Below are 15,509 nucleotides of genomic sequence, written 5' to 3'. Positions count from 1 at the left end.
TCTTTACATTCAGATCCTGAAGTGCAGTCATACTTTATGAAAAAGCTCCTTTCTAACTGTTCTCATTGATACGTAAAATGCCAACCCCCGTTCTTATCCCACAGTCTTAAGTTCACCTGTCCGTTTTCCCCTTTTGCCTCTGTGCAAATCCTTGAATAAGTGAAAGGTATAAATTGAAGTTTTAGTGGTGCACTCCTAAATCCTGAAGTGAAGAAACAGAAGTGAAGAACATATCAGCTATATCATTAAAGAAACAAGGTGCTCTACCCATCCCCTCTCTCCCTTCAGCTTTTTCTGTCTCTGTTTTCTGAGGGAGTTGAAAATAAAGACAAGCAGGGAATGAAAAGTGAGAATGAAGAGCATGAAGGTTCTCACATATTTTAACTCCCCCAAAAGAGGCCTGAAGGGCAGGGCTGGCCATCAGATCTGTCTCTTGCATTTGCGAAAACTTCATCATTTCTTTCCTTTGGTCCATGTATTGGGGTAATTAGGCTCCATTGATTCTAAGATCAGTGCAGAACCGTCTCTCAGGCCTAATGCCTAGTTACAAATCATTGCACAGTCCATGGAAGATGAATCACTAAGTATAATGAATGTATTTAGCAACAGTGATTACTTTATCACCTAGCTCAGAAAGAGAGCTTGACAATCATCTAGCCAAGTTCCCGCTATAAACAAGAACTCCTAAAAAGTCCTTATAATAATGATGCTCAGATACAAGGTGAGGATTCCATGGCATAAAATAGGTTGCAATGTATAAGAATGAATGGGTTACCAATTTCTTATCACAAAATTAAGCTCAGAAGCCTATTTATAAGAAATGAGAGATAACACCCCCTTTCTGTGCCTCCCCTTTTTGAAACAGGAAATTGGAGAAGTGTTCATATGGGTTTCCAAGTTTTGTGCCCTGCCTATACCACCCTTCTCCTTTGTGTATCTGTAACAACAATGCCACTTGCTGCTACTATGGTGGCGCAAGGCCAATAACACCAGCACACAGGAGGGTTGCTACCACAGGTTCTTTGATGTGCTTTTTCAAAGAAAAGCAACTTCAAGGGGTTTAGAGTCTCACTTTAACTAAACATGCATATATCATTCACTTAGTTTAGGGGGAAAAGTCAGCACCCTGAACTTCAGAGCAAATACAAACAGAAATTACAGAGAAAATATAAACAAATCAACCTACAGACTTCTGTCTGACCATAGCAATACATACGTAGTTACCAGAAAGAAGCACCAACATCTGGGTTTTCAAAGCTTGTGGGGCTCCAAGGCCTACCTAGAGTCTCATCTGGCCACATTACCAACACTCTTCCAATGAGTGTGCCCCCAAAGCAAAATGCCAACCTCAGAGCATATATACCCTGGTGAGGGCCCTGAGCTTAGTGCCTACCTAGCAAAAGGGTGTAGACCTAAGCCTTAGCATCTACTTAGCAAAAGGATATGGGAAAGATCTTTAATCACTAGCACCACATCATATACATTGCTTTGACATTTCAAACAAACAAAGACAAGACTCATCAAAAGCACTTGATTGCCTTAAGTGCTGAGAAGCACTCCAAAACAAAAGACAACAAAACATCCCACTCTGTTTGCCATTACAGTATCTTCATTGTGCTACAATAGACTTATATACAATATGCTGTTCCATTCATTTTGATTCAACAAATATTTATGTAAAATGTAGTCCTAAGGGAGTTAGAAAGTTAATTTAGAAATCATCCTAGCTTTCCTGGGAGCATACAGTTCAGTAGCAAGAACTATGTGAGTAATGCTTAGAGTAGTGACAATGAATGTTTTTGAAAAGCATTAATTAAATCTCATTTTCCTAATTTTCTTTTTAGCTTAATGAGGCTGACATTGTGGTGATAGGCTCTCCTAAGCCAGATGAAATTCCACTTAGTTGGATACCACCAGGAACTGCGATTCTCAATTGTTCTCACAACTTTCTTTCAGGTAAGCTTCAACACATTTTCTTGGAATCTTTGCTAAGGAAAAGTATGAGAAAGATTAACCTCGCTTATTCAGAGAGCAAACTCATGAGAGTTCTGATGATATCACACTAGCGTCCACATTTTGGTTTTCCTGAGTAGAATCCCAAAGTGCCAACTTAACCAGGTCTCTCCATCTCTCCTGTATCACCTTCCAGTCTCTACCAATCAAAGTAAGCAAGAACTTATTTCTTGTGTGAGATAAAAGAGAAAGGAAACTTTTTTTATAACCCAGAGCAAACATATTTGTACCATTTATAGGATCATAAATAAGGTAAATGTTTTGTGCTGCCTTTTACAGTATAGAAAGAAATCCTGCAATATTTATTCTCAGAGAATGGCTGGGAGTGCCAAATGGTGATTGACTTTCCCAGGGTCATACAGCCGCCTTGTATTAAAGATAGGACTTGAATACAGGTCTTTCTTACATCAGTGATCAGTTCTTTATTTGCTATTACATTCTACCTCTCTGTATTTATTGCTGGTACATAATTTCCAGCTTTCTTCAGTGTTAGAGCTAAGGAAATGCTTTTGCATCTGCAGAAATTTTCAAAATCCCAATGAGATTAAGAAAGTCTGTTCAACCTTTCAAGTCCCTGTGAGTTTATGAAAATGGCATATGCAGTTTGGTAATTGAACAGTACTTTCTTTGTGCAAATTTCCTTTGTAGGACCTAGCTTTTAATGGCATCTCTGGAAGATTAAATTTTAATCTGAATACTTCCATTAAACAAATAATCTAGGGATATCAAAGTTTAGATATTTTGCAGAATCCTCTTAATAGATTGCTCATTAAAAGTTCATTTTAAGTTCACTTGGACCCAAATGGATAACTGCGTTGAATTTCCTTTTGGGCTTTTTAAAGTGGGTGTGGATTTCTGTTAAACTCAAATTCAGAAATATGTTGTGGTTATAATTTTCACTTTTCATATTTAGTGAGAAAAGTACCTCAGGCTCAGCAATATCCTAACATGTTTTTGCACTTAATTTTTAAAAAAATGACAGGGGAAATTAACACCAGAAAAAAAGGAAATCTAATGACAATGAAGTAGTGTCCTGTTCCATCATAATGTAATATGATCCCAGACTTAAAGGCGTAACATTTTAACTTTAGCAGTTTTTAAGCTGTATGAAATATATTCAATGAGTTACTGAGGAAAAATATTATTTCCTTCTCTTGCCGCTCAAAACAACTGAAGAGATTTTTTTTCAGGTTCTTGTTAAAGAGAAAAGCATTCAAATTTCTTCCAGCCAGCAATTACAAACTCTATCCCAGGAAGAATGTTGTTTTTTTTTTTTTAATAAATATATGATTGGGTGAAGACAAGAGTTCTATAATGGGATTTTCATTCTAATCTTTACATTTTTTTCCTCCATAAAAAATAAATTGGATATGGTGATTTATGATGAAGTAATTCTGTAGAGGTATTTTATTGAATAACTAATCTCAGAAGAAAAGTCCTATATGGCTGGTATCCTAGAACATTTGAAAATCATTCCACCTTGCTTGTTGAATCTTGCCAATGTGTTTGTTATAGTATGAGCCAAACATTTATATTTTAAACCAGGGAAATTGAAGCATTTAGTGATCAGCTATTAAAAGAATGATTTTTTAAATGTTGTAATTAAAACTTAGGAAATTTGTTGTGACCTCACTACAATGGTGTTGGCAAAGTAGACAATTCAGTGAAAGTTCAGGTACATGCAGGTGGACCCAGAGGACACAGTGACCCTCAGAGTCATAGATGTCTGCTGTTTCATTGGCTTGAAACAAGCTGAAGTCAAATGAAATTTGGGTGGACAAAAACTTTTTACAAAATTAGCAAACTTTTTAATCAAGAGATCCCAGTGTATAGCAGCATCCTAGATTGGATTCTGCTGATATTCTGCTACCCTTGCCAGCTAACTTCGGTAGCTTTATCTTTTTGGCTGAGAGGAATGATCATTTTCTGTTACATTAATAACCCATTATTAATTAGGATCCAGGCTTTTTATTTCCCTTTTCAGGGACCAGCCCCTGTAGATCAGTGTTTCAACAATCCAGCTAGCAGCTACTCTGAGGGTATAAAACCAACAACAACCACCTCACTGCGAGCCCAAGTCCTTTTGATCTGCTTTACTAAAAAAAGCAAAGTTAAAGGGTTAACAATATTACTTTAATCCAGCATACAAATATCATTTACTTAGCTCAGGGGAAAAAACCAGCACCCTGAATTACAGACTAAATACAATTCGTAGTTATCAACATCTGAGTGTTCAGTCGGGGAGCCCATTACAATGGCTGGCCCAACCGCTGCACTTATATATCCTGTTCAGGGCTCCAAGGGCCCTGACCTCACCCAGGCTAGGCATGGAAAAGTTCCCCACCCCTAGTATCACATCAGATACAAATCAAATACAAAAACATCCCACTTTATCTGCCCCATTCAAACAAAGGCCAGAATCATTAAAGGTCAGAAGCAAAAAATCCCACCTTAATTACTGTTACAATCAGTCAGCCAGTCTCTGAAGGTCATGGCTGATAGGGGAGATTGCCCTAATCCTCAGCACCCAACTAGGAGGCCCTACTTCTGTTTGAGTGTAAACAGAAGCTAACATAGATAAATTTTTGCCCTGAGAGAATAGGCCCTTGTCCTTTCACTCCTCCATTGGAGTTTAGGGGAACCCAGCTCATGAAAGAGGTAACCAACAAGAGTGGTTCTGGGTAGAGATGGTTTATCTCTGTCCAGATTTCTGGAGGTAGCTGAGTATCATGATCAAGCCAAGTTCTCAGCAAGAAGAGGAGCTGAAGACTTTTAGCCTACCCCCTCCTTTAAATGTCTACCCCTCCATTGTTCACTAGCCAGGGTGGATTTCTCCTGTCTGGGGCATTCCCTTTAAAAAAAATGTTTAAGGCATTCAATGTCTCCATGAGGTGTCTTTGGTTACTCAGAGAAACCATTGACCATTGATCCTCGCTTCTCTTTGTCTATATAGCATGCATATGGGATTTAGGCAAAAGCTGTTCCCAGCTCTAACAATTGCATGTATAACTATGCCCTTAAAATTTAAATATTTCACTTCATAGCTGTTCTGTCAAAATCATAAAAATAGCTTCCTGGATTGATCCTTCTTCTTATTAGCTGAATATCATTTGATGTTTAAAAATAATACCTGAGAATTTTAGGAAAGAAAAAAGTTCTGAGGAAATTAAGGGGACGTAGGATAGTATTTATTTTGTGGTTTTAACTAAAGAAAATCTCGTTGCCAAGAATTGTCTTCTCCATCAGACTGCATCCTAAGTGATGCCATTTCTTTAGCCTTCAGTGTATTTTTTCCTACTGATTCCTTTAAACATGCCCAACTCTCCCTCATACTTAAAAAAAAAACCTTCACTAATACTTGTAGCATCCCCTCAAACTGGTGTCCTCAATCTCTCTTTCCTCCCTCAGACAAGCTCCTCAAAAAAGCTGTCTATACACACTGTCTACACTTCCTACGCTCTCAGTCCTCACCTTTGGCTTTCCAAGTCATCACACAATGGTTCTCTCCAAATGTGCCAGTGATCTCTCTCTCTTTCTCTCTCTCTCCCCCCTCTCTGTCAGCTTTTTAGAAAAGATTATTGAGAAGACATAACAAGAACAGTAGTTATACAAAACAATTTAACGCACAAGGCCCCCAGAGAGAGTAGGTTCTTCTTAACCTCTGGAGCCTGGCTTCCAGTCTCATCATTCAACTGAAATTGCTCTCTCCAAAGTTACCAATGATCTCTTAATGGCCAAATCTAATGGCCTTTTTTCAGCCCTCATCCTTCTCCTCTCTGCGGTCTTTGACACTGCTAATCACCCTCTTTCTCCTTCGTGCTCTCTCTTCTCTAGGTTTTTGTCTCTCCTGGTTCTCATCCTACATGTTTAAGGAATCCTCAGTCTCCTTTGCTGGATCTTCATCCAAGTGGTGCCTGCTAATTTTGGGTGTCTTTGAGTCCTCTGTTCTGAGAGCTCCTTAACTCCCATGGATTTAACCATCTTCTTCATGCTGATTATCCTCAGATCTATTTGTCTAGCATTAACCTCTCTCTCAACCTCCAGTGTTCTGTCTTCAGGTGCCTATTTGATATCTCAAACTGGGTTCTCATGGGAATCTTAGACACAGCATGTCCAAAACTGAACTCATTATCTTTTCCCCAAAACCCTCCCCCACCTTCCAAATTTCCCTATTACTGTGGAGGGTACCACCATCCTCCCAGTCACAAAGCTCACAAGCTTTGTATCTTCTTCCACTCCTCACTCTCTAACTTTATCCAATCAGTTTAAAAATACTGTCCTTTTGTCCTTCGTAATAGCTTTCCTATATTCCCTCTTCTCTCCTGACATTGCCATCATACTATTACTGGTTTTTATCATCTCATTCATTGTCTTCTGGTTCTTTCTGTCTTAAGACTCTACCCTACTCACTACTCTAATCCATGCTTCTCTGCCAAAATGGCTTTTCTAAAGTGCATGTTTCCTCCTCCCCTCCAGTGTCATCATCATCCCCTGCCTCCCACCTCCTCAGTAACCTCCAGTTGCTCCCTGTGACCTCTAAGACCCCTGTTTGGAGTCCAAAGGTCTTCATAAGCTGTCTCTCCTACCTTTCCAGTCTTGCTAGACCTTACTCCCCTTGCCATACTCTGCTGTCCAGTGACACTGGCCCCATCCCTGGCTTTTCCCCATGCCTAGGACCTCTCCCTCCTCATCTCAGCTTTCCTGGCTTCCTTCAAGCCTCAGTTAAAAGAAGTCCTCCCCATTCCTCAATCTTCCTTCCCTCTGAGAGTATCTCCAATTTATCTTTTATCTCTTTCTTATTGGAATGTAATTGTTTGCATGTTGGTTGTTTCCTGTTAGACTGTGAACTCTTGAATAACAAGAACTGGTTTTTTGGGGTTTTTTTTTTCACTTTTATTTATATATCCCCAGAACTTAGCACAGTGCCTGGGACATAGTACCCTAATGCTTGTTGATTTGTTGACTTTTCTCGCCTCAACATTACTGTCCCTTCCACACTCCACTGAGTCTGAGGTCGGATTTGAACTCAGGTCCTTCTGACTCCAGGGCCAGTGCTCTACTCACTGCGCCACCTAGCTGCCCCCCACTATTCTCCTTTAAGACACAGTTCCAGTGCCATCTTTACTGAAGCCTTTACTGATCCCCTCAATTACTAGTGTCCTAGTCCTATCTCCCTAATCAGAGATGAAAAAGCTCCTTTCTGTACTAACGAGGCCAGCACCTACATTTTAGTCTTTTCTAGTTTTGTACAAATGTTGCAGAATTACATGGGCCATACAGAAACAGACCTGGGCTAAAAGAGATTCATTCTGTGTTCACCCTAACTCTCTTTCTCTTGATAAGGAAAGCACCCACAGCCAAATCAAATAAAAACTGAAGTGTTTCTCTGAAGCAGAGATGGCAGTTGGACAAAGAAATTTGACTTGGTCCCTCCCACTTCATTTATTGTGCTGGCAAAGTTCCCTGGGTGATCTCAAAACAACCAGTATCAGTTGGTGACCTGGGTAAAAGCTGTCTGTGTTTCCAGGAAAAACCTTGCAATGTGTTATCCTTAAATAAGGAATAAAACCTTCCAAAAGTCCAGTTAATATGAGAAGAATTTCAAATGAAAGATCATCTTTTAAAATAATTTGTGGACCTGTTTTATAAGACTGCGTGATACAACAGCTCCAGAGATCTGGACCTGACCCAGTTACACTGGCCCCCTTGTTATTACTCACACGTGATACTCTTATCTCATCTCTCCATGCCTCTGCACTGGCTGTCCCCCCATCCCCATGCTTGTAATCCTCTTTCTCTTCCAACTCTTGAAATCCATTTGCCTTCAGCACTTTTCTGCACAGTTCTTCCAGATGCTGGTGACTATGTGTTATCTCCTTTGGTAGAATGGAAGCTCCTTGTGGACAGGGACTATATCAATTTTGTCCTTGTATCCCCCCAAATCTAGCATAATTAGTACCTGGTGCATAGTAGGCACTTAGTGTTTACTCTGTTAATTGATTGACTGCTTTGATGAAAGACTAAGTAAGATATTAATCTTGTTAACTGTTGAATTTCCCCAACTCAAAGCTTTTGTATTCATTTTTAAAATTGAGACAATACCTCTTAATTGCCCTAATAATATATGGGATTGTTTGTGGGGTGATTTATCTCTTTTGCTAAGAATATCCACTTAGCTATATTATAGTACATATATATAAAACACATAAATGCAAACATTTCCATATTCCTGGAGCGTTCATGAAGGGAAAGGCCTAAAAAAACTGAAAGAAATGAAACATTATATGGATAAGAGCATGAAAGATTTTCCACACTGCTACCAGTGCTTAAAGTGTATCTATCACAGGGAAGGGAAGAGGAAGAAGAAATACAAGTTAGAAAGGGGCACAATTTCATGCTGTGGGTATCTTCCAGCGCCCTCCACTCCCGATCCCCAGCTTTATGATTTAAACAGATGAGGACAATAATGGAAGCTGCACATTTCTTCTCACTAGTGGGTGGATGAGGCCTAGAGCCCAAATCTCTAGAGGTGAAAAACTACCCAGCCAACTAGACTTCTGGCCTTTTCCTAAAGATGATTTATAAAAGTGAAGGGCTGCTAATTTTCACATAGTACCTGAGGGGAATGACTGTCTAACGCCTTCAAGAAATCTGATGTAAAAACATACACTTCGTGTGCTTTGCTGCTGTTTCTTCCAGTGTGCTGTCAGCAAAATGGATAGTTTAAGAGCATAATAGTTCCAAAGCAAAGAAAATGATCCTTGATTCAGAGCATGGCCGTAGGAGGGAATTCTTTCCTCCATCAGAAAAGACTCAAGGAAGGTGCCTTAAAGGATATTAATGTGTTGACTTTTAATAATGTTTGTAAGTGATATGTTTGTATAGATCCATGGATATACATATATGTATTTATTAAGCATTCACTATGTTCCCAGCCCTATGCTAAACACCAGGGAAACAAAGGTAAAAACAATCCTTACTCTCAAGGAATTCATGTTTTCACATGGGAGACCTTATATTCTAATGTGGGAAATGTGTCCCTTGCGGGGAACCAGTGGTTATTGGGCATGACATATGAAGAACCAACCAGCCAAGGAGTCTGAGAAGAATGGTCAGAGAGGCAGAGGAGACTGTAGAGCATGGTATCGTGGAAATTTAGAAAATCCACAAGGGGAGAGGGTGATCTAAATTAATTTTATTTACACACACATATTTAGAGAAAGAGTTTTTAAAGCTTCAAAGGAAAAAAAGTAGAGTAGGTATAGCCTGCTTTTTTTTTTTTGTCAGAAGGCCCCTAAGTTTAATAGTTTTATATTATTTTCTGCTTTGAAGGAAAAATAAGACAGGTCAGTTTTGTGAGAGGAGATTCAAGTTGAGATTCTCAAAGCAACCTGTCCTCCATTCACTAAGCCCTCTGACCTCTTCCTTTTTATTTTTTTTTTCTTTTGGGTGTTACTGAAGAGGGTGCTTTGCTTTGTATTCTAGAGCACAATCTCTTAGTTTATTTACACTATCCAGTAATGAACAAAGCAGCTTCTGATAGGACAGAAATTCCAAGTCGAGGGAGTCATTCCAATTGAAGAATTTCACTCTGGAGGGTATAGGTCACTCTTTTAGAGTTTTCACTTGAATTATTTTTGTTACAGTAAAAGTCTTGCCTTTATTGTTTTGAGCAATCAGCTGTATCCCTAATTTAATTAAATCTTAAATGAACAGTTTTAATTATAATACTCTGGATTATGCTAAAAGAAATTTGCTTAATGAAGGAATGGACTGTATTTCTCTGTCATGAGGTTTTAGTGTTATTAAATTCTGTATAATTTATATACTTTATTTAGTTGATAGAAGAAGAGTTATACACGATAACAGATGCCACTGTTTCTATTTGTTTCGTGTTAAGAATTTGAGTAATATTGTGTTGGAAGAGGCCTGAATTCTGACCCCTTGTCTGATGACCTGATATAACCTGTCCCCAGAATTGATTATGCCTGTGACTACCTTTCTTAAGGATTATTCATTCATGATGTCTCTTCCCTAACATTCTACAGGGAAGCATGAATATGGTGTTCAATTCGGTGGCCTAACTGTAGAAGATGATGTAGGTCTCCTTGCAGCAGCTCTGAGGATCCAGGTTTGTTTGCCTCTCAGGCCGTTCATTGGGTTCCATGTTGGATGAGGAGCAGAATGCCTCTTCTTTGTTGTCGATATTGTGTTCCCAGTAATTGGCAGTGACATTCTTTACAAGGGAAGAAACCTGAGACCTAAATGGAATGGATAACTGCTATAGAAACAAAATGTGACTCATTTGTTTTCTTTACAAGAACCTTAAGCAGATGAAGATTTTAAGCCACAAAATATTACAATACTATTATTGAACACTCCAAATCTTTATAAAAACAGTAGTAGCGTGTGCTTTTAGTAACATTCCTTGTGACTTTGCATATACTGTATATAGTAAACACTACTGTTCTAGAGGTGTAGGTATTAAAAAATGGGCCAGGTGTATTGTGGCAGCGTGTGCTGTACATCTATACAGATAAACATATTAGCCGTGAACTATGTTGGCCACTTATCACAACCTTGTGTTTTACTAATGGGAGGGGGTGCATTATGGGTGTTAGAAAATCAAGAATAATTTAAATGTAACTATTATACTTGGATAAGTTAAAAGAGGCCAATGTAGCTTCCTTTTTATGTATTTTTACCCCTATCAAGGTTTTGTTCACAAATGAATTTTCTTGTACCTGTAAAACCTTTTACGTTTTGCCAGCCAAATATTCCATTATTCTAAAAGAAAGACATAGACATGGGCATACGTCCTCTGGGGTTCAGATCACCCCTCTCCTTAAGAATCGTAGTTCTAGTCATCCCGTGTACATCCTCCACATGGTGTCTACCCTGCTTGCGAGAAGTATCCCTGGTATTTGATGGATACCAGAGGAGGCCTGGGTGGGGCTTGCCTGCGAGATACCTCCTGATCTTGGAACATAACTAGCCTACCTCCGTCTTAGAAGAAAACATATCCTGACAACAAGGATGGTGAAGCATTTGACCAAGTCTGATTTGTCGTGGTTTATTATACTTAGTTTGCTTCACGAGAATACAGTTTTACTGAAACTGTTATGTGAGATAGTGGTGATTAACTGGACAGAGGTTGAGAGATTGAAAGGGAGGAGATTTGTAGACTGAAAGAACCCATTGTTGTTATCCTATTTTTCACCCTTTGAAGTTCCAGCCAAGCAGTTCCCTATCTTTGTGTAAAACTTAACTCCTTAGCTTCTGTCAAACCTCAACTGAAGCCCCCCTGATTACTACCTGGATAGTTTTATGTTCCTACAACTCTAGGGGGTCAGGAAAAGCTTCCTAGAAAATAAAGGATGAAACAAAGGTGCTCTCCACACAAACCCCAGGTTTTGGGATGTAGGGAGGGAGAGTTATATATAGTGTATATATACTCAATATATAGTGCTGACAAACTAAATATGGAATAATTGCATTGAAAGCAGCTTGCTCATTGTCTTTTGCCTTCCCCATTTAAGTTTTAGGGCACAAATTCTCCAGTTTTGTGTTTTTAAACATCTTACCCTACCTACTCCCTTACCCCACCAAATCCCACAAAGTCTAAAGATGTTGTATGAAGCTCTACCTTTTAGTGTTTAAACTAATTTTTATCTACCTCAGAGAGTTGCTAAGAGGAAAACACTATATTAATGTGATATTTTAGCCTCTGTGATTGTCTGTTCTCGCATTCTTTGTGTTTAAGTATAACTTCTAATTTTTAAAATACAAGACTTCTTTTTTCTATTTCTTTCTTCAAGAATGTGGTTAACAGTGGGAGGAGGTGGCTTCGGGAGCAGCAGTACAGGAGGTGGAAGCTCCGAAGTTTGAAGCTTCAGCCACTCTCACCAGTACCCAGGTAAAAGGATGTCTGCATTATTATGATATCAGGTATACAGTTGCCCAGTGTTTTCTTGGTGAAATGGCTTATAAGAGATGTGATTTGGTAGCCAACCATTTATTTCCTCTATTTACCTTACAACATTTGTCTTTTCTTCATAAGTAAAGTAGCCAAGTTAGTCTTTCTCAGTAGTTCAAAAGTTTCTGTAATCTTAACCTCAGTACCTTAGGATTGTGAGCTTCCTGTTTTAAAATGTGTTGCATTTCTAGTGGAAAGCCATTTTACCTGTTGTAGGTAGTAGGTTTATAAAAAAATAGAGTTCTTCCCTGAGTGTTATAGTAGAGTTAAGCTGGATTATCCCTAGTCAATCAATATGTACCCCTAAATCTCTGTATTAACCTTTGGGAAATAGAATTTTTTTTAAAGATACATTAGTTTGATTTGCAAAATTGGGCTTGCCCTGCCACTGAAACCAAAACATATTGAGACATAATGTTTAGGTCATAAAAAAAAATTAAAATGAAGTTAGCATGAATCTTTTAGTGAGTCAGAAGATAATCCTTAAAGAATTGTGAATTTCTGCCTTACTGACTTAGATTACTAGAATCAGAGAGGGCAAAAAGGAAGAAGTAGGAAGATAAAAGCACCCTAGGAACGTGATTAGGTCCACGGAGAGACATGTGTTGCCTTACTTGTCCATTCATCGTAGGTCTGTGGAACTCATTCTAGACTTTTTGCTCCTTGTGTATCATTCTATCTTTTTCTGCTTCGGTGGGTGAGTTTGTCCTCTATCGTCTACACTGATCCCACTCCCTCCACATGCGTACCATGCAGCAGACCACCGGTGGGATATGTCTGGCTTCATATCCTTCACTGAAATAATCATACGGCCTGGGGAAGCCATGGTGGAGGATAAGGTTTGGTGTTGGCTAGATGGCAAACTTGCCTGTGGCTCTAGGAATGGCAGAATGAGAGAAGAGGAACTCACTACCTGTCTGGAACAGGCTCTGCAGCACACTAGGAAACCATAGATGCTGTATAGTGTAACACTGGCAGAATGTCACTGTGTTATACAGATATAGATTTGATTCTCTGGGCACAGTCCAAACTCAGATTTACTGAATATGAAGTTGGTCACTAGGTTATTTTGTTTCAGAGTTAACTACTCGTTATTTGTGTCTGTGACCTGAGATTTCATTGCTATATGGAACACCAAATGTAAAAACTCCCTCTACCAACACTCTCTGGTAAATGTTCTACAAACTCTGCTGCCTTCAGAAACCCAGTGCAGTACATATCGGAGAACAAGGGTCCCACCTTTTTGTCCCTTACTGCATGAGTGATCCTAGGAAAATCACTTAAACTTTATCAGCCTCAGTTTCCTCATCTGTAAAAGGAGGGGGTTGGGCTGTTAAAAGTCTCTTCTAAATTTACAATCCTTATAATCTTGAAGTTTCCTGAGAGTGTTGTGACATTAAGTGACTTGTCTGGAGTTAAACAGCAAATACATGTCAGAGGCCAGACTTGAAGCATAGGCTTTGGTGACTCAGAGAGTTGCCCTCTATCCACTCTGCCCTGCTGCCTCTATCTATCTGAGTTATACAGTTAACAAATTGTTTCGAAACATGTTTTTGGATTTAGAATGAAGGACAAAGCACCATGCTAAGCATTGGGGATCCAAATGGAAAAGTAAGACAATTCTTGCTCTCAGAAATCTCACATTCTACTCAGAGGAGATAATACATGTAGGAAGAAGGAAGCAAATGGTCCCCAAGTAAAATGAAATTCCACTTTTGTATTCTTTGAAGGGATGCATGTGCCTGGACCATCATAAAAACATTATGTAATTTTTGATATGTGAATGATTTAAGAACACAAAAAGACCCAACTATACCCACAGATTTAGGCATCCTTCAGGGCATACATTGATATAAATAATACACTGGGCATATAGGTTTTTGGTTTTTTTTTTGTGGGTAGGGGGTGTGGTAACATGAGTATATCCTCCATTCTAAAAAGACCAATGTGTTGCTTTTCTTTAAAAAACAAAACACAAACAGACCAATACTTTCTTAAGCTTTAATCATTTTTACTCTGGGGGAAAGCCCTGAACAAACAGGTTATATTAGTTTGATTGATGGCCTAATTCTTGTTTTTGTGCTCTGTTGTCGACCACCTAAGCTGAGAAGTCCCTTGTCTTCTATTTGTTTTTTTCTTCCAGTGATATTGAGATTTCCAGAGGACAGACTCCAAAAGCTGTTGATGTCCTTGCCAAGGAGATAGGATTGCTTGCAGATGAAATTGAAATCTACGGCCAAAGCAAAGCCAAAGTACGCTTGTCTCTGCTAGAGAGGCTAAAGGATCAAGCAGATGGAAAATACATCTTAGTTGCTGGGTAAGGCCATGTTTAACCCTTCTTTTTAGAATCATCTTGTCCTCAAAATAGTATCCCACTTTATCACTTCTCTTTGCCCTCTCTGTAACTCAAATCCACTCTACGTTTGTATTTTCATTTTCAAATGATGTAATGCTTTGTTCGTTTCATTTGCTAGGAGAATGGGTTATTCAGATACAGACCATATATCTCATGCAGTGTTTTGTAAAGAGTAAGCAATATTTGTTGTTGAATTATGAATTTTTAAGGTTTTAATTTTATTTTAAATTTGAATACAAAATAAGAAAAGAGAAAAATTGCCATGTACATAGGAGAACATAAGAGAGGATTCAACATAAAACAATATATTTCTATTTCAAAAAAAAACCTGTATAATAAATACTACACATTGTTTTCCAAGCTCTCTAGCTTTTCTTTGCTTCCTTACAGGTTTTCTTTTGTTCTCTACTGTGTACTTTTTTACTTTATTTTTCCCCTCCCTATTCCCCCACCCGACTACTTAAGCATGGATATAGATAGATATAGATATCTATAAATGTCAACCAGCTCATCATTTCCTATACCACAGCAATATTCTGACCCAGTCACACCCTGTCTGAGAGAGACTGTCTATGAAAGTTTTTTTTCCCAATTGTCTGCGTTCCTTGTTCTTGTCTACATAGGTTTTATTTGTACAAGAAAATTTTAATTTAAAGTAATCAACAATGCTCCCTTATAATACAGATTAAGGTTTGATACTACCAAATTGACCTCCTTTACATCTTTTTTCCCCTGGTTTCTTTGAAGTTCCTGACCTTTTGTTCTTCCAAATGAACCTTGTTATTATTTTTTCTAATGCATTAAGATTTTTTTAGTAATTTAATTGGGATGGCATTACATAAATAGATTAGTTAGGTAAAATTGTCACTTTTTTATTATACTGGCATTACCTACCCATGAACAATAAATATTACCCTAAAGTGGTTTATGTTCATATAGTTCCTGTGTGTGTATTGGCAGATATATTCTCAGGTATTTTGTACTGTCTAGTTATTTTAAATAGTCTAAAAGAAGAGCCGATATATCATTCATATGTTGCATAGAGAGAATCTTCCTTCAACTAATACCCTCCTGATTTTCCATTTTATAAAATGAAGCTATTTTTATGCCCCAGTCATTAGTACATGCTAACTGAGAGACTAGTAGAAAGAGCATTAGACTTGC

The 15,509-nt window shown here is 38.4% G+C and overlaps 1 protein-coding gene across 1 annotated transcript in view; it reads left to right on the top strand.

The window, feature by feature from the left end:
- MTHFD1L (methylenetetrahydrofolate dehydrogenase (NADP+ dependent) 1 like) overlaps positions 1-15,509 on the top strand; it is a 193,368-nt gene that overhangs the window by 39,748 nt on the left and 138,111 nt on the right. The window contains exons 8-11 of the mRNA XM_036769181.1: positions 1,845-1,956; positions 10,062-10,144; positions 11,832-11,929; positions 14,133-14,306. Of these exons, the coding sequence (XP_036625076.1) occupies positions 1,845-1,956; positions 10,062-10,144; positions 11,832-11,929; positions 14,133-14,306 (467 nt within the window). The remainder of the gene's footprint in view (positions 1-1,844; positions 1,957-10,061; positions 10,145-11,831; positions 11,930-14,132; positions 14,307-15,509) is intronic.

This window comes from Trichosurus vulpecula, chromosome 7 (assembly GCF_011100635.1).
Source record: "Trichosurus vulpecula isolate mTriVul1 chromosome 7, mTriVul1.pri, whole genome shotgun sequence".
NCBI classification, from domain to species: Eukaryota; Metazoa; Chordata; class Mammalia; order Diprotodontia; family Phalangeridae; genus Trichosurus; species Trichosurus vulpecula.
The sequence above is the reverse complement of the archived record's forward strand: the minus strand, read 5'-3'. Positions and strand labels throughout refer to the sequence as shown.